Below are 25,268 nucleotides of genomic sequence, written 5' to 3'. Positions count from 1 at the left end.
CACTTTGGTCCTTCTGCTTTTGTTGGATTAAAATATTCCTGGCTCAAGATCCCTTTTTGTCTCTGGATTAATTGACTGTGAATATGTTTCCTCAACCATCCCAGACTGTCAGGGGCAAGGGACAGTGTTCTCACCCCCCCCCCATAGCACCCAGGAGAACACTCCGCACACTGTCAGCACCTAACAGATCTCCACAGAGCTTCGGTGTGCAACCCTTGACAGGAATAACCCATCCAGGAAAGATTGGGTGGAGTGGGGAAGTATATTCCTGAAGGAGGTTATGTCTGGAAAATGGGATCCATTCACTCAATGATAAGAGACACCCAGGAATGGGGTGCCTGGGTGGCTCAGTGGTTTGGGCTGCTGTCTTCGGCTCGGGTCATGATCTCAGGGTCCTGGGATCGAGCCCTGCATCGGGCTCTCTGCTCAGCAGAGAGCCTGCTTCCTCCTCTCTCTCTGCCTGACTCTGCCTACTTGTGATCTCTGTCAAATAAATAAATAAAATCTTTAAAAAAAAAAAAAAAAAGAGACACCCAGGAAAATGGAAGTGGCAGTCCAAGTCACGCCAGAAGCCATGAGGGCAGGATGGTAGACAGTGGACTATGTCCTGAGGCAAAAGGAGAAGTTAGCCCAGGGGATGACTAAGGTGTGCCCTGGGTGTGGGCACCTCTTGCAGTAAATAGCAGATAAGCTTCTTCTGCAGTCCTCTGAGCAGCCCCTTGGGGCAGATGGTGTTCTCCCCATTCTCCAGGTGGACAAACTGAGGCTCTGAAAGGCAGCGTCGAGTAAGTGGGACCTGAGAACCTCTGCACTTCCACCTTTTATTTGTTTGTTTATTTAGAGCATGGAGGGGGAGTGGGCAGAGGGAGAGAGAATCTCAAGCTGACTCCACCTAGTGCAGAGCCTGACACGGGGCTGGATCCCACAAATCTGAAATCACGACCAGAGCCAGAAACAAGAGTCAGATACAAATGACTGAATCACCCAGGCACCCTAGGCACTTCCACATTTTACTGCAGATTTTGGGATTGATGGGAGTAGGATATCAGAACACACACACACCCTCCTCATCCTCTTGCAGCTGCCTAGGTTGGGGGTAGTTTCACATCCCTGGGGAGGAGTTCTGAGACTGGTCTCAACCAACAGAAGAGAATAGATTCTAATCCTTGCTTTTTTGAATTGCCAGGTCACCGCCCTTCACAGACGCATTGAAGCCATTGTAGAGGTGGCCGCAGTGTGCGGGGTGAATATCATCTGTTTCCAGGAAGCCTGGAGTAAGTGTCTCCTGTGTGCTTTCTCTGCTACCTGCAGACAGTAGTGTGTAATCTTCGTGTCACCAAGAAGACTGCTCGATTTTTAAAAAATCTCTTCTCTCATCTGTAGAAAGATTCTTTAGTCAACAGCACTGGAAAGCCAGGAATCCTGGCCTCTGTGCACCCCAGTCTGTTATCTGGTCCTGCCGGTTCTTCTTCCCAAATTGTCCTGAACTCATTCCCTTGTTCCTGCCCACCATCGTACCACTGCTCTGGCCCAGAGCACCATCAGCTCTCACCTTGGCTTCTGTAATTGCTTCCAGTTGGTCTCCCTGCGCTGTCCACTTTGGCTCCTTCTAACGCACTCTTCATGCCTTCTAGAAAAGATCTTTGCAAATCTCAACTCTTGTACTGCTTAGTCTGTTGCTTCCCCCACCTCTGTGGCCTCACCTCGGTTGGGCTCTGCCCTGACCTCCCTGATCCTTCACACCCCTACAGCACCCTCCCTCTCCTCCCAGGCCGCTAAAATAGCTGCTCCCTCTGTCTGCCTGGCCTTCATCCCCCTTGCCCTCCCCTCCCCCCTTGCCTTTAGATCCTGTCCAACCTTGACACAGAAGCTCAGAGCCCACCTCCCTATCTAAAATTATCTCCCTGTAATGTACCCCTGGTACCATGTACCTTTATTTTATTTTTATCAAAGTTACACATGCTCATGGTTGGGAGTCAAATGGTCTACAAGGTCTGTTACCAAAAACTAGCTGTCCTCCTCCCCACAGGCAACCGCTTCTACTCTCAGCTGGTTCTTTGGGAATCTACCTTTGTGTTGCGGCTTCCTGATTTTTCAGTTTCGTACCATCTGTTAACTTCCCGCTATGGAAGACGACGGCATGAGTCCCTTGCCTCCTCTGCCCACTCTTTTCACACCTACCCTTCCTATCTTCCGTCCATTCTCTGCCAAGCCATTTTGCAAACTTAGATTTCTTTTCCTTAATCACCTTCTGTTTTCCCCAGAATTTGCTTTGTTTTCTGCACACTTACCCCAAATTCTACCCCAAACTTCCAGCTTCTTAAATCCTTTGGAGAGGTTTAGATATGTGAAGCTGTCTGCTGGTTTCATCTCCTTTTTTTTTTTTTTAAGTTTTTATTTTTATTCCAGTTAGTGTTACGAACATACAGTGTTATGTTCATTTCAGGTGCGGGATATCGTGATTCAGCAGTTCCATACATCACCTGCTGCTCATCATGACAAATGTGCTTCTTAATCCCCATCACCTGTTTCCCCCACACTCTCTACCTGGTTCCATCTCCTTGAAGACTATGTCCCCAGAGCATTCTGACTACTCTAGTCTGAATTAGTTGCCCCCTCTGCTGGCTACATGGCTGTCTTCCTGGGATTTCCCTTCACTGTCCTGCTGGGGAGTTCCCTTATCTTGCTCTTGTGTTTCTCCTGTCCCACATCTTCCTCTTTCTTGCCTTTCTCCCTCTTTTGGGTTGACTATAGGTTTCTGAGGAAGAACACATAGGAGGTAACCTTTATGAGACTTTGCATCTCTGAAAATAGGTTCCTCCTACCTCTAGCTTAATAGTTTGGTTGGGTATCGAATTCTAGGTTAGAAATAATTTTCCTTTGGAAGTTTGAGCACATTAGTCCTTTGTCTTCTGGCTTTGGGTGTCGATGACTAGTCTAAAGACATTTTGACTGATGACCCATTGCATATGATAGGTTTATTTTTCTATAGAAGGTTGTAGGATTTTCTCCAATGTTTTGAAGTTTCGTAATGATATGCCATGGTGTGTATCTATTTTTTTTTTTCATTAAGTCAGCTAATTTTTTAATAAATATTTTTATTTATTTATTTGGCAGACAGAGATCACAAGTAGTCAGAGAGGCAGGCACAGAGAGGTAGGCAAAGAGAGGCACAGAGAGAGAGAGTGGGAAGCAGGCTCCCCACTGAGCAGAGAGCCTGATGTGGGGCTTGATCCCAGGACCCTGGGATCATGACCTGAGCCGAAGGCAGAGGCTTAACCCACTGAGCCACCCAGGCGCCCCTAAGTCAGCAAATATTTATTAAGCATATGCTACATGCTGGTACCATCATAGGTATTTGACATACAGCAGCAAGCCAAAAGACACACACCTCTGCCCTTAGGGTGCTTCTTGTGGGGAATGGGGAGACAGTACATAATATGTGTACATCTATTTTCATCCATTATTCTAGGAACTCAGTGGCTTCTTCCAGGCTAGAAATCTGGGTCCTTCAGATTTACTGTTCATTAGTGATTTTCTCCCCTCTTTTTCCTTCCAACTCTTCCTGATACTCCTTCTATTAGGCTGTTAGAACCCTGGACTAGATCCCTAATTTTCTGAAGTATTTCCTCCTATTTTTCATCTTTGTCTTTTTGCTCAGTTTTCTGGTAGATTTTACCTTAATTTGCCATTTAGCCTTTTATTCAGTCTTTTGTTTCTGCTGTCATATTTTGAATTTACAAGAGTTCTTTTGGTCTGAAAGTTCCTGTTTTATGACACCCTGTTCTTATTGTATAATCGCAATACTTTATCTTGTCTCTGAAGATGTTAGGTAGCATTTTTTTTTTTTCCTCCTTGCATGTTTCCTACTTACTCCAAGTTGGTCTTTTCCCCCCAGCTGCTTATATTTTAAGAATTGGGGGTTAAAAAGCTGATTGCAAGCTCTGAGTTTGTGGGAAGAGCTCCTTCCCACTGAGCTTCATGAGAGGATGACTTGGTTTAGCTGTTTGTTAGCTAACCCTTCACAGTAGTGTCTTCGGGTCATCCTTTTCAGGCTGGTCAGAGTCTGTAAAGAAGATTCTTCTTACCCCCTGCCAAGAAAAGAAGGAGGATAGGGGTCCAGTGTGCCAGTGTTTCCTGAATCTCTCTAGTTTTTTTTTTTTTTTTTAAGGTTTTATCTATTTATTTGTCAGGGAGACAAAGAGGGTACAGGCAGGCAGAGTGGCAGGCAGAGGGAGAAGCAGGCTCCCCACAGAGCAAGGAGCCAGATGTGGGACTCGATCCCAGGATGCTGAGATCATGACCTGAGCTGAAGGCAGCCGCTTAACCGACTGAGCCACCCAGGCATTCCCGAATCTCTCTAGTTTTGACACTCTCCTCGTCTTTATCTATCCTGGCCAGAGGCCTTCTGTTTAAGCACTTCTAGAGAATGAGGCCCTAGTGTTCTCCTAGGGGTGGGAGGGACTCATGCCAGCCTTGTGTAGTGGAGGAGGGATCTGGGCTTCCGACTGCTCTTTTTTTCTTTTATAAGATTTTATTTATTTATTTGACAGGGAGAGTGAGTTCACAAGCAGGGAGAGTAGAAAGTAAGGGGAGAAGCAGGCTCCCTGCTGAGCAAGGAGCCTGGTGAGGAACTTGATCCCAGGACCCTGGGATCATGACCTGAGCCAAAGGCAGATGCTTAACCAACTAAGCCACCCAGCCAACCCCTGACTGCTTCTTAAGCAGACTTTTGACGAATTTTTGTTCGCCACCCCTCCCTACTTCCCCACCTTCAGAGCCTCATGGTACCTCTGACTCCGAAACTTTCCAAAGGTATGTGGTGGAGAGGGGGGTGTTCCCTGGCTTCCTCTACTGCTGGGAGCCTGAATTTTCTGGGTCCATCACAATACCTACCCTCATCTCCAGCTCTCTAACCTCCTGTGTTTTGTTGCTCTCGCCCTTATCTCAGTACTTCATCCTCATGGGTTTGTACCTTTGCATAAAAATCCCCTTTACTGTCATTTGGTGCGGTTGCAGAAAAGAGCAAAGGTATGCATCCAAAAAATCTGTACCCAGAAGTTCATCTCGTTTTCCATGTTCCTGGTTACTTATACCTTCACTCATTTGGGTGACACTTTTGATTTGTCTGCCTCTTCCATTAGACCATAAAACTCTGTGAGGCCATTGTCTGCGTGGTGTTAATTTTTCCCATTCTAATTATCACCACTGTTTTTAACATGAAAAATATTTAATCGTGGTAAAATACATAAAACATAATATTCGTCACTTTAATCATTGGCAAGGGTACAATTCAGTGACATTAAACACATTCACAGAGTGTAACTGTCACCACTGTCTATACCCAAAACTTTTTCAACACCTCCAACAAAAACCCTGTATTCATTTAATATCCTTCCATCCCGCACCTCTGATAACCTCTGTTCTACGTTCTGTCTCTATGAATTTGATTACGCTAGGGACCTCACATAAGTGGAATCATATAGTATTTGTCCTTTTGTGACTGGCTTATTTCACTTTATTTTTTTTTTTAAAGATTTTATTTATGGGGCGCCTGGGTGGCTCAGTGGGTTAAGCCTCTGCCTTCGGCTCAGGTCATGATCTCAGGGTCCTGGGATCGAGTCCCGCGTTGGGCTCTCTGCTCAGCAGGGAGCCTGCTTCCTTCTCTCTCTCTCTACCTGCCTCTCAATGTACTTGTAATTTCTCTCTGTCAAATAAATAAATAAAATCTTTTAAAAAAATTAAAAAAAAATAAAGATTTTATTTATTTGACAGAGATCACAAGTAGTCGGAGAGGCAGGCAGAGAGAGAGAGAGAGAGGGAAGCAGGCTCCCTGCTGAGCAGAGAGCCCGATGCGGGACTCGATCCCAGGACCCTGAGATCATGACCTGAGCCGAAGGCAGCGGCTTAACCACTGAGCCAACCAGGCGCCCCTTATTTCACTTTAGAATGATGTTTTTCAAGGTCCATTCATGTTGTGGCATGTGTCAGAATGCCCCTCCTGGGGCACCTGAGTGGCTCAGTCATTAAGAGGCTGCCTTCAGCTCAAGTCATGATCCCAGGGTCCTAGGATTGAGCCCTGCTTGGTGGGGAAGCCTGCTTCTCCCTCTCCCGCTCCCCCTGCTTCTGTTCTCTCTTTCATTGTGTCTCTCTCTGTCAAATAAATAAATTAAATTTTTTTAAAAATGTGCTCTTCTTGGGGTGCCGGGGTGGCTCAGTGGGTTAAAGCCTCTGCCTTCGGTTCAGGTCATGATCTCAAGGTCCTGGGATTGAGCCTTGCAGGGGCTTTCTGCTCAGTGGGGAGCCTGCTTCCCCCCCCCCCCCGCCTGCCCCTCTGCCTACTTGTGATCTCTGTCAAATAAAAACATTTTTTTAAAAATCTTAAAAAAAAAAAAAAGCCCTCCTTCTTATGGCTGCATAATATTCCACTGTATGACTAGACTACAGTTTGTTTATCCATTCCCCCATCCCTATTTTATTTTATCTTTTTCCAAAAGAAAAAAAAAAGACTATTTGTTTTAGAGAGAGAGAGAGAGCACACAAGGGGTAGGAGGGGTGGAGGGAGATAGAGACTCTCAAGCCAGCTCCTCACTGAGCAACAAGCCCAATATAGGGTGTGATCCCACAACCCTGAGATAGTGACCTGAGCCAAAAATCAAAGGTCAGACAGTGTGACTGACTGAGGCACGCAGGCTCAGTTTTATCTTTAAATGTTTTATCTTTAATGAACAGTCGCTGCTACTGAGAGACAAAATGTTTAGGGGATGTTTTAACCAACTTCTTCACTTTCTTGGATCTGGACTCATCTGGACAAACTCCTACTCATCCATCAAGGCCTCGCACAGACACCCCCTTCTTTGGGGGACCCTGGGAACTACCCAGCATAGAACTGAGCACGGTGTGAAATCGTGCAGCCACACGAGGTTATAATTCAGTTCCCCCCATCTCGGCTGGCAGCTCCTGAGGGCAGGGCCAGGCCTAAATTTAGAGCCGGACCCGCAGAGTGTTGGTTCAATAAATAAGGAGTCCTCGTCCCCTCTAATCTGAAAGCTGTAGTTGGACTTTGCAGCTAGCCTGCCCTCAACCTCCATTCCACATTCCTCTTTGGAAAGTTTGTTTACAGAGGTTGTGTAAACAGGAAAAGAAGCCATTAAAATGGAAATGGAGAAATTTGGAGAGCTTAGCAACCTGCAATGAAGTCAGAAAGGGAGGTTTTATTCTCTGGGGGTGTTTCAGTCTCTCCTAATGTGCTGAAAGCAGAGAATAAATGGTCATTAAGGATCTTTTTTGTCAGTAACAGCTTTTTTGTTGGCTTCCTTAAAATAGTTTATCCCTCTTTGCTGAAGGCAAGCCTGGGGAGTCTTGAGTCTGAGCCCGAGACCCCTGGGGCTATTGCTGGCAGAGCCCAGGGGGCCAAGATGGTGATGGTGCCATTGGTAGCCTCTTCAGGCTGGCACCATCCTAGGACCAGCCATCCTACGACTGAAAGGAATTGGAAGACTGATGCTTCTTTCTCTTCCTTCTCTGTGAAATGAGTGTCTCCCCTACTTCACAAGGATATGGGGACCAGCTGCCTATCCTGGGCCCATGGCCCACTTTTGGGAAAGGTTGACTGTAATTAGTCCCCCCAAACAGGCCATCCACCCTGTGCCATGACCACTGAAGGCACTTGCCGTTCACATCATACTGCTTCCTGAATATCCTCCCTGCAGGTTAGTCCATTCAGAGCGATGTGAACTATAGCGAGCATCTGGAAACTTCGATTAGGCTAATCTCCCTGGGGGGGAAAAAACGGATTTGGGTTATTGGAAGAAGGAAGGTCTAAAGAGTGTACGGAATCAGTCCAAATAAAGAATTCAGTGCTCCAAAGCAAGAAGACAAAGACAAGCAGCACATTGGGAAACGGGCGAAGGTAATTATGCACAAGACTGCGTGGAGGATGAACCCAGAAAGGCCAGTGACCATGAGGCAAGGTGCTCCCCTACAGATGATAAGGGAAATGCCTACTTAGTTATGGTGCTCTCCCAGTTCACACCATCAGACTGGCAGACGCTAAAGAGTGTGGCTGAGGCTGGGGAACGATAGAACTCAGGTGGCCAGAAATCCCTGTACCCACCCCATCCATGGCAGCCGCCAGCCTCTCCTACAAAGGCGAGCATCATTTTCAACCCAGTATGTGTAGCATTCTGTGAACGATTACTACATATGTCGGTACCTGCTGCTTGAAAAATAAAAAGCACACAAAAATCAGTTTATGAATTTAATGAAATGTCTTATTTAATTAGCCCCCCTATGGCACCTAGTCACACATTTATCCTTGGGGAACATTCAGTCCATCTGGGAATCTGGTGGTTCCCAGATTTCTTATGGGAGTTCATTAAGTGAGTGGCTTTTCTTGTTCCTGAAGAAGCCTCTCTATGCCCATGAGGAGGAACATTCTATGGTGACGTGCCCAGGGTCACCTGTGCCATCCTCAGTGGCCCTCAGACTTTCCCCAGGGAGTCTTGGCTGTGGTCCTACCAACCCACAGACTAGCCAGCAGTTTGGGATCTAGAGTAAAATATACCTAAGATCAACTCTACCATTTTAGTCATTTTTGTTCATTTCAGTGGCGCTGACCATATTCACACTGTTGTACAACCCTAGTATCGTCCATCTCCAGAATTTTTTCCTCTTCCCATGCTGAAACTCTGTCCTCCCCAACCCAGCCCCTGGCAACTACCATTCTAATTTCTGTCTCTATGAATCTGGCTATCCTAAGTACCCCCTATCAGTAGAATCCTATAGCATTTGTCCTTTTATGACTAATGTTTCACTTAGCGTAATGTCTTTGAGCCTCACCCATATTATAGCATGTGTCAGAAGTTCCTGCTTTTTCAGGCTGAATAACATTCCATTGTATGGATACAAACCACATTTGGTTTATCCATTCATCCACCAATGGACACTTGTGTTACTTCCATCTTTCAGCTCTTGTGAATAGTGCTGCTATGAAATGATTATGCACATATCTGTTCAAGTCCCTGAATGGTTTGTTGTTTTTTTTTTTCCTCTCAATTCAATTGTTTTTAAGCCTGGAGTAAAGAAATTTGGCCCAGCCCTTTGTTTTGCTATGAAGCCTAGAAGGTTAGGGTCTGCCTGCCACCCACATTGAGGGACACAGATCTTGGAAACCAGGCTGAGACCCTCGGGAGCCTTGTTATCTTGTGGAGACCCTCAGCTGCTGGCTGAGGAGCGCCCCCTCAGAGGCCAGGAGCACTGAATGTGATTCTGACTTTCTCCTCTTTGTAGCTATGCCCTTTGCCTTCTGCACGAGAGAGAGGCTTCCTTGGACAGAATTTGCAGAGTCGGCAGAGGATGGACCCACCACGAGATTCTGTCAGAAGGTAGGACATTAACTGCTCTGTTCTGACAGCAGCTGCTAAACACCTCAGGTCACAGAGCACGACCACAGCTGCTGGGTGTGGCCCTTCACGGAAAATGCACCCATTTGGTGGTGGTTTCGCAGGATGAGATTAGATAAGACTGTTGCTGCCCTTTTTTTAGTGTCCTTTCACTTAAAATCGGGGGATTTCAGAGCCAAGAGGGCCCTTCCTGGCATTTTCGGGTGAGGGAGCTGCAGCCCAGGGAGGGGTGATCTCCCGTGGTCGGTTCTGCATTTGGCAAGCTGCAGAGGTGGCCCTCAGGGACCAGGGATGAGGTCGATTCCTTGTCCAGACCTCCGCTGCTTCCCATACTGTTTGCCTGCATTACGTAAGCTTCTCTGTGTGGCCTGTCTCATCAGTACAGAGATCAGTCTTCATTTTTCTTTGTGAAAACCTTATGATGTTGTATGACCCCACTGAGATGAAACGTCCAGAGTAGGCAAATGAATAGAGGCAGAAAGACATGGTTGCTAGGGGCTGGGCCGGGAGAGGGACAGGGAGTGACTGCTAATGGGTATGGGGTTTCCATTTGGGGATGATGAAAATGTTCTAAAATTAGATTGTGGTGGTGGTTGCACAACTCCGTGGATGTCCTGAAAGCCACCCGATAGCACACTTATTTTTTTTCCCCTCCTCACGCATCAGCAGTGACCTGAACAGCATACTTTAAAAGGATGAATTTTGGGGTGCCTGGGTGGCTCAATGGGTTAAAGCCTCTGCCTTCGGCTCAGGTCATGATCCCGGGGTCCTGGGATTGAGCCCCATGTCAGGTTGTCTGCTCGGCGGGGAGACTGCTTCCCCCTCTCTTTCTACCTGCCTCTCTGCCTACTTGTGATCTCTGTCTGTCAAATAAATAAACAAAATCTTAAAAAAATAAAAATACAAGGAAAAGGATGAATTTTATACCATGTGAATTATGTCCTTACGAAGCAGTTCTTTTTTTTTTTTATTTATTTGACAGAGAGAGATCACAAGTAGGCAGAGAGGCAGGCAGAGAGAGAGAGGAGGAAGCAGGTTCCCTGCCGAGCAGAGAGCCCGATGCGGGACTCGATCCCAGGACCCTGAGATCATGACCCGAGCCGAAGGCAGAGACTTGAACCCACAGAGCCACCCAGGTGCCCTCTATAACTTATCCTTATTCTTAACAAAGCATTTTTGTTTTTGTTTTTGTTTTTGTTTTTTTTTACTTCTCCACGTCCCATTTCAGATTTTATACGTATTTTTAGGGGATTTTTTTTAGCAGAACTGTAATCATAGTGATTCTATCAAAACTGAGTCATGATTCCAAACATCAGTGTTTTCACTCTATCAGAAAAAATCTGTCATCTACCAGATTGTGGATTCTGTGCTGTGGATTAAAGAGAGGGGACTGGTTTAAGTGGTGAAAGTAGATGACACACTGGAACCAGGGCTAGAAGAAGAGAAAAGGGGGAGTAGGGATGAGAACTGGTGCAGGAAGACACCTGTCTGCATCAACAGGGGACCAGGACTCATGGATGCCCTTTCATGGCTTGGAGCATCACCTTCTACCTTGTGCCTTTCTCCATCATTAAGGCCAGAGATGGTGACAGGCTGGTTAGAGGTGAGGACAGACGACCCTCTGGGGCTACTCAGCCTGATTGTCACCAGGTCCTTAATGTTCTTATTTGAGAGAAAAGAAATTCACCATCAAAGAGTGTGGTTTGGCTTGGTTGTTATAATGAAAAGTATGATAAATATTATTAGTTTTTTAAATAGTGGTAAACAGCACATACAATTTACCATCTCAGCCATTTATAAGTATATTGTTCAGGGTGTTAAGTACATTCACATTGTTAGAAAACAGATCTCCAGAACTTTTTCCATCTTGTAACTCTGAAACTCTGTACCCACTAAACAACCCTCTGTTCACCCCCAGCTATTGGCAACCATATCCTACTTCCTGTCTCTATGAATTTGGCTACTTTAGATCCCTCACATAAATGGACTCATTCAGTATTTGTCTTTTTGTGTCTAGCTTATTTCATGTAACATAAGACCTTCAAGGCTTATCTGTATCATGTTAATCACATGTCATCCATGTGATTTTTCTTTGGAAGACTGAATGCCAGCGTTGTCCTGAGGCAATCACAAGTCATCCATGTGATGACAAACTTTCCTTCCTCTTTAAAGCTGAATAATATTCCATTGTATGGATATGCCACATTTAAAAAAGATTTTCCTTTTGTTTATTTTTTTTAAGATTTTTATTTATTTATTTGACACACATGGAGAAAGAGAGAGGGAGGGAGAGCACAAGCAGGTGGAGCAGCAGGGGAAAAGGGGGAAGCAGACTACCCACGGAGCAGGGAGCCCGATGTGGGGCTCAATCCCCTGCAACCACAGCTTGAGCCAAAGGCAGACGCTTAACCCACTGAGCCACCCAGGTACCCCTCCTTCTAATTCTTTCAAAGATTTTAAGTAATCTCTGCACCCAACATGTGCAGAGACCCCAAGATCAAGAGTCCCCTGCTCTACCAGCTGAGCCAGCCAAGCACCCCAGATATACCACATTTTATTTATCCATTTATCCATCTACAGATTTGTGGGTTACTTCTACTCTTTGGCTCTTATGGAGAGGACTGTGGTGATCATTGGTGTGCAGATACTTCTCCAAGATACTCTTTCAGATATATACCCAGAAGCGGGACTTCTAGATTGTATGGTAGTTGAATTTTTAATTTTTGAGAAACTGCCATACTACTTTCCACAGCCACTGCACCATTTGACATTTCCACCAAGGACCCAAGGACAGCAGTTATTTTTACTTAGCTCAGCTTGGGCCTCAGGACAACGCTGGCATTCAGTCTTCCAAAGAAAAAACATAGATGATCCATATCTCTGAACCAAGTCGAATTATTTAGTAGGATCATCTAATTCTTCAATTTAAAAAAATGATGACATTCCACTTAAAACAATGACTCTGCAGCATTTCTTGTCTTTCCAGCTGGCAAAGAAGCATGACATGGTGGTGGTATCTCCCATCCTGGAACGAGACAGAGAGCACGGGGATGTTTTGTGGAACACAGCTGTGGTGATCTCCAATTCTGGAGCAGTCCTGGGAAAGACCAGGAAAAACCACATCCCCAGAGTGGGCGACTTCAATGAGGTGAGCTGGCCCAAAGAAAGCCCGCTCAGCTTACTGGTTGTTCTGTCTGCACCTGCCTGCAGATCATTCTGGGAGGGAAATCCTGTGTTGGGTCACTCCCAGGTGAGTCCCAGACACCAAGCACAGAGGCAGATTTCTTTTTTTTTTTTCTTTTCTCTTTTTTTAAAAACTTTATTTGTCAGAGAGAGAGAGAGTACAAGCAGCAGGCAGAGGGAAAAGCAGCTCCCTGCTGAGCAAGGAACCTGATGCGGGACTCGATCCCAGGACCCTGAGATCATGACCCAAGCCGAAGGCACATGCCCCGCCAACTGAGCCACCCAGGCATCCCTCTTTTTTTTTTTTTTTTTTTTTAAGATTTTATTTATTTATTTGAGAGTGAGAGAGTGAGAGCGAGCAAGAGAGAGAACACAAGCAGGGGGTGGGGCAGAGGTAGAAGGAGAAGCAGGCTCCCTGCTGAGCAGGAAGCTCCATGTGGGGTTTGATCTCAGGACCCTGGGATCATGACCTGAGGTGAAGGCAGATGCTTATCTGACTGAGCCACCCAAGTGCCCCTGGATATATATTTTTTTAATATAACCTGACTTCATTTTCTGAAATTCTGAGGTAAGTGATATATAGATTAAAACCAAAATAAATTGTGCACACACATGAAATGATTCCTACAGCCCCTTTCAGGCTCTGAGCTCCTCCTCTGGGAAGTGGAATCCTTGTTCGTAAGTCACGTGAGGTCTTAGCCATGTCATTATGCCGGGCAGCAGGACGTAAATGGGCGTGCTTGTGCACATGGGTATTAGGTAAAGCTCTGTGCCCGTGATGAAGGTGTAAGTCAGGAGAGCTATTCTGATTAGTTAATGGCAATACATGGGTGGATTGGGTGACTCCACCTAATACGTAAGATATGAAACCTGAACTTGATCTGCAGTAAATACAGTTGTTCAGAATGTGATATACCCTGTCCTTTGCTGCCCTCCCTGATTATGGGGGTTCCAACCACACTCCCAGACTGCTCAGAAGGACAAGGAAGGATCTACAGAGCTGGATGATGTTCCCTGGGGAGAAAAAAAAAACCCTGGTGTCTCTCAGTGATAGCTGGAGGTAGGGATGGGGATGGGAAGATGTGCTTGTCACCTGTTTACCCTAGGATTAATCTTTAGCTCCCAGCAGATAGTGAAGGGCTTGTCTCAACACACCAGGATCTATTCTAGTGTCCACCACATGTACACATCCTGGTTGCTACCTGACCCTAACACATTTTGAAATTAATGGGAGGAGTCAGAATGTTCTGGGAGCAGATCTCTTTGGGACCCCCAATGAGCCCTCCGGCCCCTCCACAGGGCCATCCTCGAACATGTCCCAGGGCCAGCACCCCAAGGGGCCAGGCAGAGAGGCAGACATGGTATAACATCCCTAGTCCCGGCCAAGATGCCAGGAATCTCTGTGGAGAACACTTTCAGACTGTGAGCTCTAGTCTCAGATTGACCTACATGAGCTGGACGGGTCACATGGCCATTGAGGCCGTGGTGGTGTTCTCCCCCAAAGGGCGGGGCTCGCTCTGGATGAGTTTCCAGTCCCTTCCACTCTGACATTCTTCAGATGAACATGTGGTTGGTGAAGACATCCACTAACTCATGTTAACACTGACCAGACCTTAACCATTAGTTGTACCATGACTGAAAAACTAGCCAAAGTTCATCCTGAAAATACTGTGGGAAGTTGCTTTGGGGATTTTTTGGACACGCCACCAAAGAAATTGTGGGAAAAATCTTAAGCCGTGGTGATTTCCCAATTGTCTGTGGTTACTGTGTCTGGTTTCTTCAGTTTTTCTTTTTACTTTCTTTTCTTTTTTCTTTTTTTTTTTTTTGTTAAGCGTATTAAAATTTCGGAACTTGATTTACAGCCAAGATTGTGACTTTTGGAGTCCTGGCAGTATTTTCTTTTTTTCTGTCAGGTCTAAGGAAGGAGAAATTGTAAGGCTAAGAGGCTTTCACACACGGCCCTTTGTTTTTCAGTCCACTTACTACATGGAGGGAAACCTGGGACACCCCGTGTTCCAGACTCCATTCGGGAGGACTGCAGTGAACATCTGCTACGGGCGGCACCATCCTCTCAACTGGCTCATGTACAGCCTCAACGGGGCTGAGATCATCTTCAACCCCTCAGCCACCGTCGGCGCGCTCAGGTCCGTCAGCAAGCAGGATCGGGGAGGGTTCTTGGGACCTAGCCCTCTTGGGGCTCATGGCCCCGCAGCAGGGTTCCGAGCTGGGTGTGGTAGATGTGGCAGGCAGAGGTGGATGTGGCAGGCAGGAAAATCACCAGGTCGTCTAACAAATCTTGAGCCATGCGATTGTAAAGTACCCAGAGCTTAGAAGGTGCCTGGCCAGCATTAGCACCCGCTTCCCTGTCATGGCAGCCACTATGCCCTTGGACAGGGGGCCTGGGGATTCCTAAGCCTCTTGTCTGTGACATGCAGCCCATGGAGGGCAGACACCTGGATGAGGGAAGGAGCCAATGAGAGCATCAAAGCTGAGAGGGGACTTAAGAGATCAGCCAAGTGGCCCTGAAATTTGTTTTTAACTAGCAGACTGTTTTCTTATAACACTCTTATAATGTGTTTAGGCATTAGCCTTGTCGTGAAACAGATGAATCTATTCTGAGGAAGGCAGTAGGGGGGAGGGCTGGCAGTCCCTGGGCTCCTGCGCAAGACCCCTGGGGCCCTTCATTTAATAATGGTGGGTGAGCTAAGATGACCCAGCATGAGTGCACTTCCGCGATTTCTTTCTTCCCCAACGGCTGAGTATTTGGGTGGTTTCCAGTTTTGCATCATTAACAAGTACCAGAGCTCTAGGAATTTATGTGCAAATATCTTTCTCCCCAACTCACTTCCTCCAAAGCAGGATTCCTGGTTGAGGAGGTGCTGGCTCTCACCCTTGTTGTCCTGGTTGCCAGTGCCCTAGCAGTGGGATGCTGGTGGAGTGCAGTGGGAGAGGGCCCCTGGTCCCTCTGTAGGGAGCAGCTGGGACAGTTCTGGTGGGCAGCTTTGGGTTTCCTGCCGGCCTACACCTGTCACTCTGATTAAATTCCCGTCAAATTTCTTCTGAAGGTCAGAATGTGACATTTACCTTTTCTTTTAAGCACGCTGCCCCCTTCTTGAGCGACGTCCCCACCACATTCTTATTTGAACAGTGGGTCCCTCAGTGGGCCAGAACACAAACCTAGTGGGCTGCCTCAGATCAGCGGCCCCCTCTGTGCACCTGAAGTTTTTGTCTGTGTCCAGGAGGGGCACTGTTGGGCAGAAGGGGAAAAAATCCCACCTTCTATACCCCTGAAGAAACTTCCTGGGGCCTCACAGCAGCTTGGTTACCATGACAGAGTCCAAAGGCAGTTGTGACGTAGGGTCATGACTGGTCACCCTGCATCCGGACGTGGACAGAACCTCTCCCTGGGCCAGCCCTCTGGAGCAGCCTCCTGCTGTTGGCCACGCATAAGACATTCAGCAAGCGCCATCTACCTGCAAGGGTCCCCCCGGGGAACTTGAAGCCGATGCACTAAGCATCTCTGCCCCGAACCAGCTCTTGAGCCAGGGCAGGCAAAGCGGTAGACTCAGACTCCAGACGGCTGCCTCCCTGACCTTAGTCTGTCAGGCTTTTATTAGCCCCAATTAAGCAAACAAAGCACCCCAGTGTAATCTGCACATAACTGCATCTTCAGCAGCCAGTTAGGCTTATTAAAAATTATTGATTTTCCTTCCTCAACCAACAATCACCCAACTCGTGCCTTTCAAGGGTGCAGTGAGGCCGGCAATTAAGACGATAACAGGTCCTTTGGAAAGTAGGATGTTTCATGAGCTCCCAAAATGTTCACACCCTTTAACCGGATAATTACACTCCTAAAACTTTACCTGATAGAGGAGGAAAAGGCTATATGCATGAAGATGTTTCTGGCTGCTTTGTTTATAATAATAAAAGAGCTTAAGGCGAGAAAAATGTCAGGGTTAGGTAAATTTCAGCTTGTCTCTTCCATGTTAGTTAGGGCAGAGCTACTAAAAAGTCATTACGAAGATAATGCAGCTTCATGACAAAAGCCTGTGAGCAAAGGAAGATGTTTCCAGGCTGTGGTCAGAGCTCTGTAAACATCTTTTTGCTGAGGATGGATGTGGAGTGTGGAAACATTACAACAGATGGTTTGTTAGGATGGTGGGATTCTAGGTGATTTTCCTAAAATGATAAATGATTATTTACAGAATTGATAGTGAGTGTTTTTCAGCACAAGGCTAGGCAAATACCCACCAGCCATACACAGGCAGTGGCTTCTGGAACCATCCATCCCTTCTCCGGTGTGTCCTGTCCCCCCGACTCCCACATGCTCTGTGGGTTGGTGGGGTGTCCCTACTCATTTTGGGAGTCCCACAGTTGTAAGCACACAACAGACTTGAAGTGCATTTCAATGGACTGAGTTGTCCTGACGGTGCCATGCAGCCCATGGGGTTGAAGATTTTGGCCACCTACATGCATGAACGGAAGAGCCATAGTTCCATCCCTTTGATAGGTGTCTCCTTCCCACTGTGATTATTTTTAGGGGTTAGTGTAACCACACTGGGAATAGGGGAGGTGTCCCCTTGCCCCCAGTGTGCTCGCCATGACTCCTGCACATGCTGGGCCCTCACGAACCTCAGGTTCTTTTCCCTTGTTTGTTTGGAGAGCCTGAGTTTTATTTGCCAGCTGTGGGTTTGAGTCCTACGCAGCGTACCCTCCCAGGAGAATTGCAAGAAAGCTGTCTATTTAATTCCTGAAAATGTCATTTTACGGGTGTGTTTCTATAAAAATCCTTTCTTAAAAGTTTTGTCAGCTTGGCTTAGCAGCTGGGGGAAAAAAGCAGCAAAATGAGTCCCCTCAATCAAGCCTGTGATTTTTTTTTTTTTTTCCAGACTTGTGAATCCTCCTGAGAATTAGGCTTGTCAAGCACCCACTCCCTCCACCTACTCCCAGTTTAAACCAGGTGCACACTGACAGGAAGAAAGATGCCAGGGCATTTTGCTTTCAGTCACTTAGTGTTTCTAAGTGGGCATTACGCCTGTCAATCCAGAATCCTAATGATGTTGTTCCTCAGACAAGAGATCATTAGTGACAAGAAGGCCCATGGGACTCCATGGCACATGGTAGTTGATAGGCCGGAGAAGGACAGGGTCTTCAGTTGGGGCAAGATTTCCTACCATGTCCTACCTTTGTGGGTGCCAAACTGAGGAAGGCCCACAGCTCCTTCCTGGGCCGGTAGGAGGGCCAGAGAGCCTCTGTTTAGAGTCTCAGGGTTCAGAAGAGGAAAATCAGAAGGTGCTAGAAAATGGAGACCAGCTCAGGGGAAGGCACACCTGCTACAGAATTTACTACCCCTTCCAGTTACCTTCCTTTCAGGTTTCCTCTGTTTGCTTGGCCTGAAATCTCTCCCTCTGGAGACTGCTTTGCAAGACCACAGAGCAGGGTAGGGGTTAGGGCAGAAGTTGGAGTCCTCAGAGGGCAGTGGTTGAGCCCCGAGGCTCCCAGTTCCCTTCTGATGTTTGCCAGGTGAGGCCCTGCCTAGCCTAGAAGGTAAGTTCCTCCCCCGACTGAGGAGGAGGGAAGGAGCAAGAACTAGCCGTTACAGAGTTTCTGTCATGCAGACCCTACTAGAAGCTTCTTCACCTATATGGTCAGTCCTTACAATAGCCCTTTCAGGAAGTTTCAGAAAAGAAAACTGTGGCTCAGGGCTGCTTTAGCCTGCAGCAGGCCCATCCCAAAAGACTGCTTGGGCTTGAACACAGGACAAGCTGGCCTGCTGGGGGATGTAGGGACACCCACAACCACACCAGTCTCCCGGGCCATCCCTGCCGCAGACCTGAGAAGGCCGGCAGCCTGGCTGTAGCTGGGGACCAAGCACCCACCCCATCTGGCAGGGAAGTCAGCTACCTGGTTCCTCTTGCTTCTCCCTCACAGTGAATCCCTGTGGCCCATTGAGGCCAGAAACGCAGCCATCGCGAATCACTGCTTTACCTGTGCCATCAACCGCGTGGGTGAGGTAAGTTCCCACGGTCTGGCTGGGCTCCTGGGCTTGGTCAACCAGGTATGCTGTGGAGGGAGTGGAGGACAGAGCTGCTAGGAAAGCTGCCTGCCCAGGGGGGCCTGGCCTCTTCCACCAGCAAAGGGAAGCAACTGTCTGCTGACCTCATACCTCATCCGCTTGTCCCTCACACGTCTTCTGCCTGTCCCTGTGCCACAAATTTTAGGGTCCTGGAAGAGGGGAGACTGGCTTGGTTTGTTCCTTTTAAAGGTATTCCTATGTCCCTCTCATGTTTTTATCTATTTGGGTTTGTAGCTGAAACCATGTTGAAAGGCTCTCACCCTGTCAACCTCCAAGTCTCCTGTTTCATAATTTTCCCCATTGACCCGGGGCGCTGAGTGAACTTGACTATGAAACCCAGTGCATTCATTACATAATAATCCTCTTCCTCATTCATATTAGTTGGATGTCAGACTTTGATCAGAGGATCTGCTGAGGCTGAGGTGATCAAGGTTCCTACAGTAAGTGGGTCCAGTTTCTGGCAATATGGAGAAACTCAGTGTTCTCATTAGCCTCTGTAACCCCATCACAGCTTGAGGTGCTGTTTCCATGAGGCTTTGGGGAAATACTGGCAACAGTGTGTGAATACCCTATTAGTCCCCTCAGAGACCCCAAACTGGGGCTTTCTTTCCCAGGCAGACAAACCTCAACTGTCTTCCACAGGCCTGAGAACCACTCTGCTGGATCTCTATTTTTTTTCCCCCTCCCAGTGGATTATAAACTCCCCAGAGACAAAGTCAGGCTTTTTACCTTGCCTGTCAAATTCCCCGCTGGCCCACTGTGTTGGCCCAGTGCTGGCGACTCAGCGGAGACATTTCATAAGTACTTGTTGATTGCCCAGCGAGTACAGGCCATTCCTTCTCTTGCTATAACTTGCTTCTCTGAGTTCACGGTGGCCCACGCTGGGAGTGCCACCTATAGGCTTACCTGACCTAGATTTTGTTTCATAGGAGCAATTCCCGAACGAGTTTACCTCAGGAGATGGGAAGAAAGGTATGTTCCAGGATTTTCCGTGGTTGGTAGCAGCTGAGGGGTGGGCCTCACTGTCCCCTTCTCCGTCTGCCCCCTCCGGGCAGGGACTACCCCACAGACTGGTCCCACCTCTCTGACTTGGAATGTGGAAGGGAAGGGCTCACCCAGGAGATCTTGGAACTAGCTTAGGGTGTCCCCTGGAAAGACAGAGAGGACTGAGCAGGTCTGTCTCCCAGAAAAGCACTTCCTGAAAGGATTCTAGGTCTATGTTCCAGATTAAGGCCCCACATGTCCAGAGTCTCCAACCCCAGTTAGCTCCCTGCAGAGAGAGGTACAGTGAGGCAGGGAAGCGAAGTCCCTGGGGTGCCTGCTGGGTCCAAGCCCCTTCTAGGCCCAGCTCTTTGCACACCTGTGGGGTAGCTGTTAGCACCGCTTGACTTGTGAGGGGACCGAGGCATGGAAGGAAGGTATGGTGGACGCAGCTGGGAAGGCAAGTGGGGATGGAGCCTCTGGCTCACCGTGTGGGGCCAGCACAGGAGCAGGTCACACAGGAAGCCATGCAGAGCCATATGACTCCCTTGGGCTCTGGGTAGCTAACGGGAATAAGGGCTAACATTTCTGCAAGGGTGACCCTTAAGAATGTTCCCAGGAGGGGCGTCTGGGTGGCTGAGTTGGTTAAATGTCTGCCTTCAGCTCAGGTCATGATCCCAGGGTCCTGGGATTGAGCCCCACATCGGGTACCTGCTTATCCAGAAGCCTGCTTCTCTCTCGCCCACTCCCCGTGCTTATGTTCCCTCTCTCTGTGTCAAATAAATAAATAAAATCTTAAAAAAAAAAAAAAAAAGTTCCCAGGGCGGAGGTGAAGGCTGTGAGGGTGACTTTTATAGAAACCTGCTCAGCCTTAGGCCTGAGGAGGGAGGCAGGGCCTCTGGGGAGGTGGCACGGGGATGCTGGGGAGGGTGGGGAGGAGTGGAATGGACACGTCCTGGATGTCGCTCCATATGCCTACCCCGCTGTCTGCACACACAAGCTCACGGGTGCTTTGTTTCACTCCTCCAAAGCTCACCGGAACTTTGGCTACTTTTACGGCTCGAGCTATGTGGCAGCCCCGGATGGCAGCCGCACCCCTGGGCTCTCCCGCAATCGGGACGGGCTGCTGGTTGCAGAGCTCGACCTGAACCTCTGCCGGCAAGTGAATGACATCTGGAACTTCAAGGTGGGTCCCTGAGTCCCCTGTTGTCGGCCTGCTCCTCCATTTGCGGCACCCCCCTCCACCTCCCAGCCTGCTCTCAGAGCTGGAAACCGCAGCTGCTGGGTTTGCTCTCTGGAGCTCCCAGAGGAGGCTCCAAGGCAAGTGAAGGGGCTGGGTGTCTTCCTCCCAGAGTTGGTGCGCAAGGGAGGAGCCACTGGGTCAGATGATGGCCAGGCAGCAGACCTCAATAAATTCTCCTCTTGTCTGATTTAGATTCTGGGCGCCTTCAAACAAATTAATCTCAATTTCATTTGTCCGGAGAATAGAGTGGATTGGCCTCTGCTAATCCTTTTTTCCCTTTCCAGGCATTTGCACTTATCCTAAGATACATGTGGGTGTCTGGCTCTGCCTGTGGCCTGGCGGTCTAGACCTTGACAGTAGAGGGAAATGGGTCACGCAGAGAAATGGAATCTAGGCCTGGCTCTGCCACTCAGTTACCCTAAGCAAGCCCTTTCTGCTCCTGGACCTTAGGATCCCTGTTTATAAAACTGGAAGGTCTCAAGTGGCCTTTGAAACCTAACACATATGACACCAGGGGTCATGGAGGAGCGTAAGTGCCCGCCCCCTGGAATGGGGCAGAGGCCCAGCAGTAGACCCCCTCATCCTCACCCAGATGGAGTTTGCTGCATTTGTGTCCAGCAGTATTTCAACCGACTCAGAAACTACTTATACATGCAGTTGAATGTCTTCATGACTATAGGACCTTGCCCAGCATGTCTGGGTGGAACCACCTCCCCTGTTTACCTGAGCACGGGTCTTAGGGCATGTTCCCTAGGTCTCAGGTCCTCATCAGACAAATAAGGCATCGCCCACATGCATGTCTCCTGGCCTGTCTCTCTTCTGTCTGGGAAGCTCGGATTAATGCAGGATTCCATGCAATAAACAGAATGTTTCTCAGTAGTAACTTTTTGAATGTCCCAAGCCCCCCCCCCCCCCCCCCGCCCTGCAAACTATGGTGGTGGGCCTGAGCTCCTGTTGGGGTTTTCGGAAGGATGGAGGGAATGCCTAGGTGTGAACACCCTGGGTAAGTTTTCCAGCCCTGCCCCCACCTCTCCCAGACTCAGGGCCAGGACACCAGAGTACAAATCCCAGCAAACTCCTTGGCTGCCTGGGGACCCGGGGCAAGTCACTCCCCTCTCTAGGCTGTAGGCTATTCTGGGGTTCTGTAAGAGGGCAGCCTTCTTCCCTTCTGCCTCTGGGCAGGCCATGCCTTCTGGATGGACAGGTCACAGAGGTCTTCCAGCAAGAGGGGTCAGCATGTGCGAGTCATCTCAGCCCCTATAGCCCTAGAATCAGTGGTGAACGGTCACACAGGGGTCATTTCCTACCTTACCGTCTGAAACCATCCTGTCCTCCTGCTGGCCTTCCTGGCAAATTTCTGTCCTGTGGCTGCCCTCTAGTGGCAAGAGGTGGTGGTGAGTAAATGAAGGGCGTTTATAAAATGAGACTCTGCCTGTGTTTTGCTTTTCAGATGACTGGCAGATACGAGATGTATGCTCGGGAGCTTGCCGAAGCGGTCAAACCCAACTATAGCCCCAATATCGTGAAGGAGTAGCTGGATTTTAGCCCCTGGCTGCCAAGGAGAGCACCTCTGCCCCTGGCATCTCAGCGAGTACAGCAGGCTTTAGAAAGTTCAAGTTCTCCCTTATGATGTCCTGGGAACACTGCTGTCCACATTGGTTTAAAAATGCTCCAGGCGGGGAGAGGTAACTGCCCAGTGGGTACAGTGTTTCCTTCCTGGCTGATGAAATGTTTTGGGCCCATACAGAAGTGACAGTTGCACAACACCGTGAATGTGTCCACGTGAAATGCCACTGAATCGTATACTTTAAAATGGCTGAATCTATGTCACATGAATTTTACCTCCATTAAAGAAAAAAAACCCAGGCACTGATGGTGCAGGTGGATTTGCAGTAAGACACATGGGATGACCCAGTCCTGACGTTCTTCTCCGCCTCTGTTTAGACTGTCGGCAACCTGTGGGTAAGGGTGGGAACGTATGTGCAAATAGGGGAAGCTGAGGCTGATCCAGAGTCATTGAGCTGCTGGGTGGCTGTGGGCAGGGGAGATGGTCATCAGACGTGTCAGCATGGCTAGACTGGCGCCCCCAGGTATTCAATCAGACGCTAATCTGGGTGTTGCTATGGAGGTATTTTGTAGATGTGATTAAAGTCCATAACCAGTTAACTAAGCAAGTGAGACTATTCTAGATAATCCAGGGAGGCCTGATTTAGTCCATCTAAAGGCCCTCAGGAGGAGAGCTGTGGCTTCCCCTATGAAGAAGAAATTCTGCCTGTGGACAGCAGCTTCCCCACCCCACCTGCCCGAGAGATCTCGTTTGCCCTTCCTAACCATCTGCCCTACAGATTGCAGACTTGTCTTTCCAGCCCCCACAATCATTTAAATCAATGCCTTGCAATAAATCTCTTAATATAGATTCTGCTGTTTCTGCTTCTCTAGTTGGACCCTGGCTGATAGAGATTCTGGTCCCAGAACAGAATCCTCAGGATGAGTTTTCTGCATTGGTGCTAGGTTTTCTGGAATTCTTCTCTTATTTCATTTAAGGGCACTCATGACTCTGTTTGCAGTGTTAAAGGGGGCCATGGTAGTCCATGGTATGATGTAGTGATAGAGATTTTTTTTTTTAAAGGTTTTATTTATTTATTTGACAGAGATGACAAGCAGGCAGAGAGGCAGGCAGAGAGAGAGGAGGAAGCAGGCTCCCTGCTGAACAGAGAGCCTGATTTGGGGCTCGATCCCAGGACCCTGGGATCATGACCTGAGCCGAAGACAGTGGCTTAACCCACTGAGCCACCCAGGCGTCCCTGTAGTGATAGAGATTTATAGACAAAGCACACTGTCAGCCTGCCGCTCCTGCTGGCCTCTCCCATCTGTGGACTTGAGGCTTGGCTAACCAGCCCCCATCACCATGTAGGGCAATTCCTTGCACTCAATCCCTTTGTATCTTTATATATATACATATATATGTATGTAATACACATATGTATCTCCTGTATATGTAAATATATCTGTGTCCCCTGCTGGTTCTGCTTCTCTGATTATCACCACCTGCCTCACTAAAATAGCGGGTTGCTCTTCTCTCTGTCCCTCTGCTTACACATCTGTAAAGTGGGACCATATCCCCTCTTCTGCTTTATGTCACAGGACAGTGGTGAGAGACAGACTAGATGGGCCAGGGAGCCTATGTGGGCTCTGTTCCTTCCATCACAGAGCCGAAGTCCCCCTGTGGTGAGGGCACCTGGGTGACTCAGTCGGTTGAGTGACTGACTCTTGGTTTTAGCTCAGGTCATGATCTCAAGGTTGTGAGATCCAGCCCCATGTCATCGGGGCTCTGTGCTTAGCAGAGAATTCGCTTGAGATTCCCTCTCTCCCTGTCCCTCTGCCCTTCCCCCTGCTTGCTCTCTCTGTCACTCTTTCAAATAAATAATTTTTTTTCTAAGTGTCCCAGCTGTGAAGTCTCAAAGCTCCACAGTCGGCCACAGCATTGGAGGTGGGAGTGGGGTGCTCTGGTTCTGCCCTTACTGTGCCTGATCAGAGAAGGCAGCTCATTCCTTCCCTGGCCCAACAGCTGAGCTGCATGAACCAATGCTCTTAGACATCCATGTGGGGTGAAAAAACTGGTCAGAACTGCCTGGCTGTACTCTGTGTTAACCCCCTTAGCCTCTCTGACTGCAGGCTTTCTGCTTTATGTAAAAGCCCCCTTTGTACTTATTTTTCATAGAATCCAGCCCTGCAGATGCAGTGAGCTTTTCTGTCTGGCCCTCAGTGTCCACAACCTTTGTGCCTGTAGTTTCTAAAAGGAGTGGGTAGTCAACCTAATACAGAAGCCAGCTTAGATAACAAGTTGGTGCATTTATGAAATAGGCACTAATATACCAGAAAGGATTTGATTATCCACATCTGTCACTGCCTAAAATCAAAATGTCCAGGTCTGCCTCAGAGTGGATGGGCCCCCCACACATGGAGTCATTTGAGGGTTTAACTCATACCTAGAATAGGTGGATGCTTAGCAAACATGTTGACTGAACCTAGGGAGGAAGTTTTTGTTACGGTGTGATCATTGCTGATACCACAGAAAGGAAGTGCAGTGGTTCAGTGTACAGCGCCTGTGGCCCTTGGGAGAAGGCTTTTGATCCCTTGAGCCTCAGTTTTCTCACCTCTAAGGTGAGAGGTGACTGAGTTTGAGGGTTTCCAGGGGCTCTCCAGCTCGGCAGACAGCTTTCCTGCCAGCCCATGGTTTTATTGCTAAGAATCTGGAGTACCAGAGAAGAATGGTGCAAGCAGTGTGCCTGATGGGAAAAAAAGGCAAAGACATTCTCCAGGATAGACTTCATGTTAGGCCACAAAACAAGTCATGATACAGTTTAAGGTTGAAATCATA

The 25,268-nt window shown here is 48.2% G+C and overlaps 1 protein-coding gene across 1 annotated transcript in view; it reads left to right on the top strand.

Moving 5' to 3' along the window:
• Nucleotides 1-23,303, top strand: part of UPB1 (beta-ureidopropionase 1) — a 31,241-nt gene extending 7,938 nt beyond the window's left edge. The window contains exons 3-10 of the mRNA XM_059139937.1: nucleotides 1,187-1,274; nucleotides 9,292-9,386; nucleotides 12,391-12,552; nucleotides 14,562-14,731; nucleotides 18,519-18,600; nucleotides 19,593-19,635; nucleotides 20,676-20,830; nucleotides 22,338-23,303. Coding sequence (XP_058995920.1) covers nucleotides 1,187-1,274; nucleotides 9,292-9,386; nucleotides 12,391-12,552; nucleotides 14,562-14,731; nucleotides 18,519-18,600; nucleotides 19,593-19,635; nucleotides 20,676-20,830; nucleotides 22,338-22,421 — 879 coding nt within the window. The 3' untranslated portion in view covers nucleotides 22,422-23,303. The remainder of the gene's footprint in view (nucleotides 1-1,186; nucleotides 1,275-9,291; nucleotides 9,387-12,390; nucleotides 12,553-14,561; nucleotides 14,732-18,518; nucleotides 18,601-19,592; nucleotides 19,636-20,675; nucleotides 20,831-22,337) is intronic.
• The last annotated feature ends 1,965 nt before the right edge of the window (nucleotides 23,304-25,268 follow it).

Source organism: Mustela lutreola, chromosome 11 (assembly GCF_030435805.1).
Source record: "Mustela lutreola isolate mMusLut2 chromosome 11, mMusLut2.pri, whole genome shotgun sequence".
Classification (NCBI taxonomy): Eukaryota; Metazoa; Chordata; class Mammalia; order Carnivora; family Mustelidae; genus Mustela; species Mustela lutreola.
The sequence above is the reverse complement of the archived record's forward strand: the minus strand, read 5'-3'. Positions and strand labels throughout refer to the sequence as shown.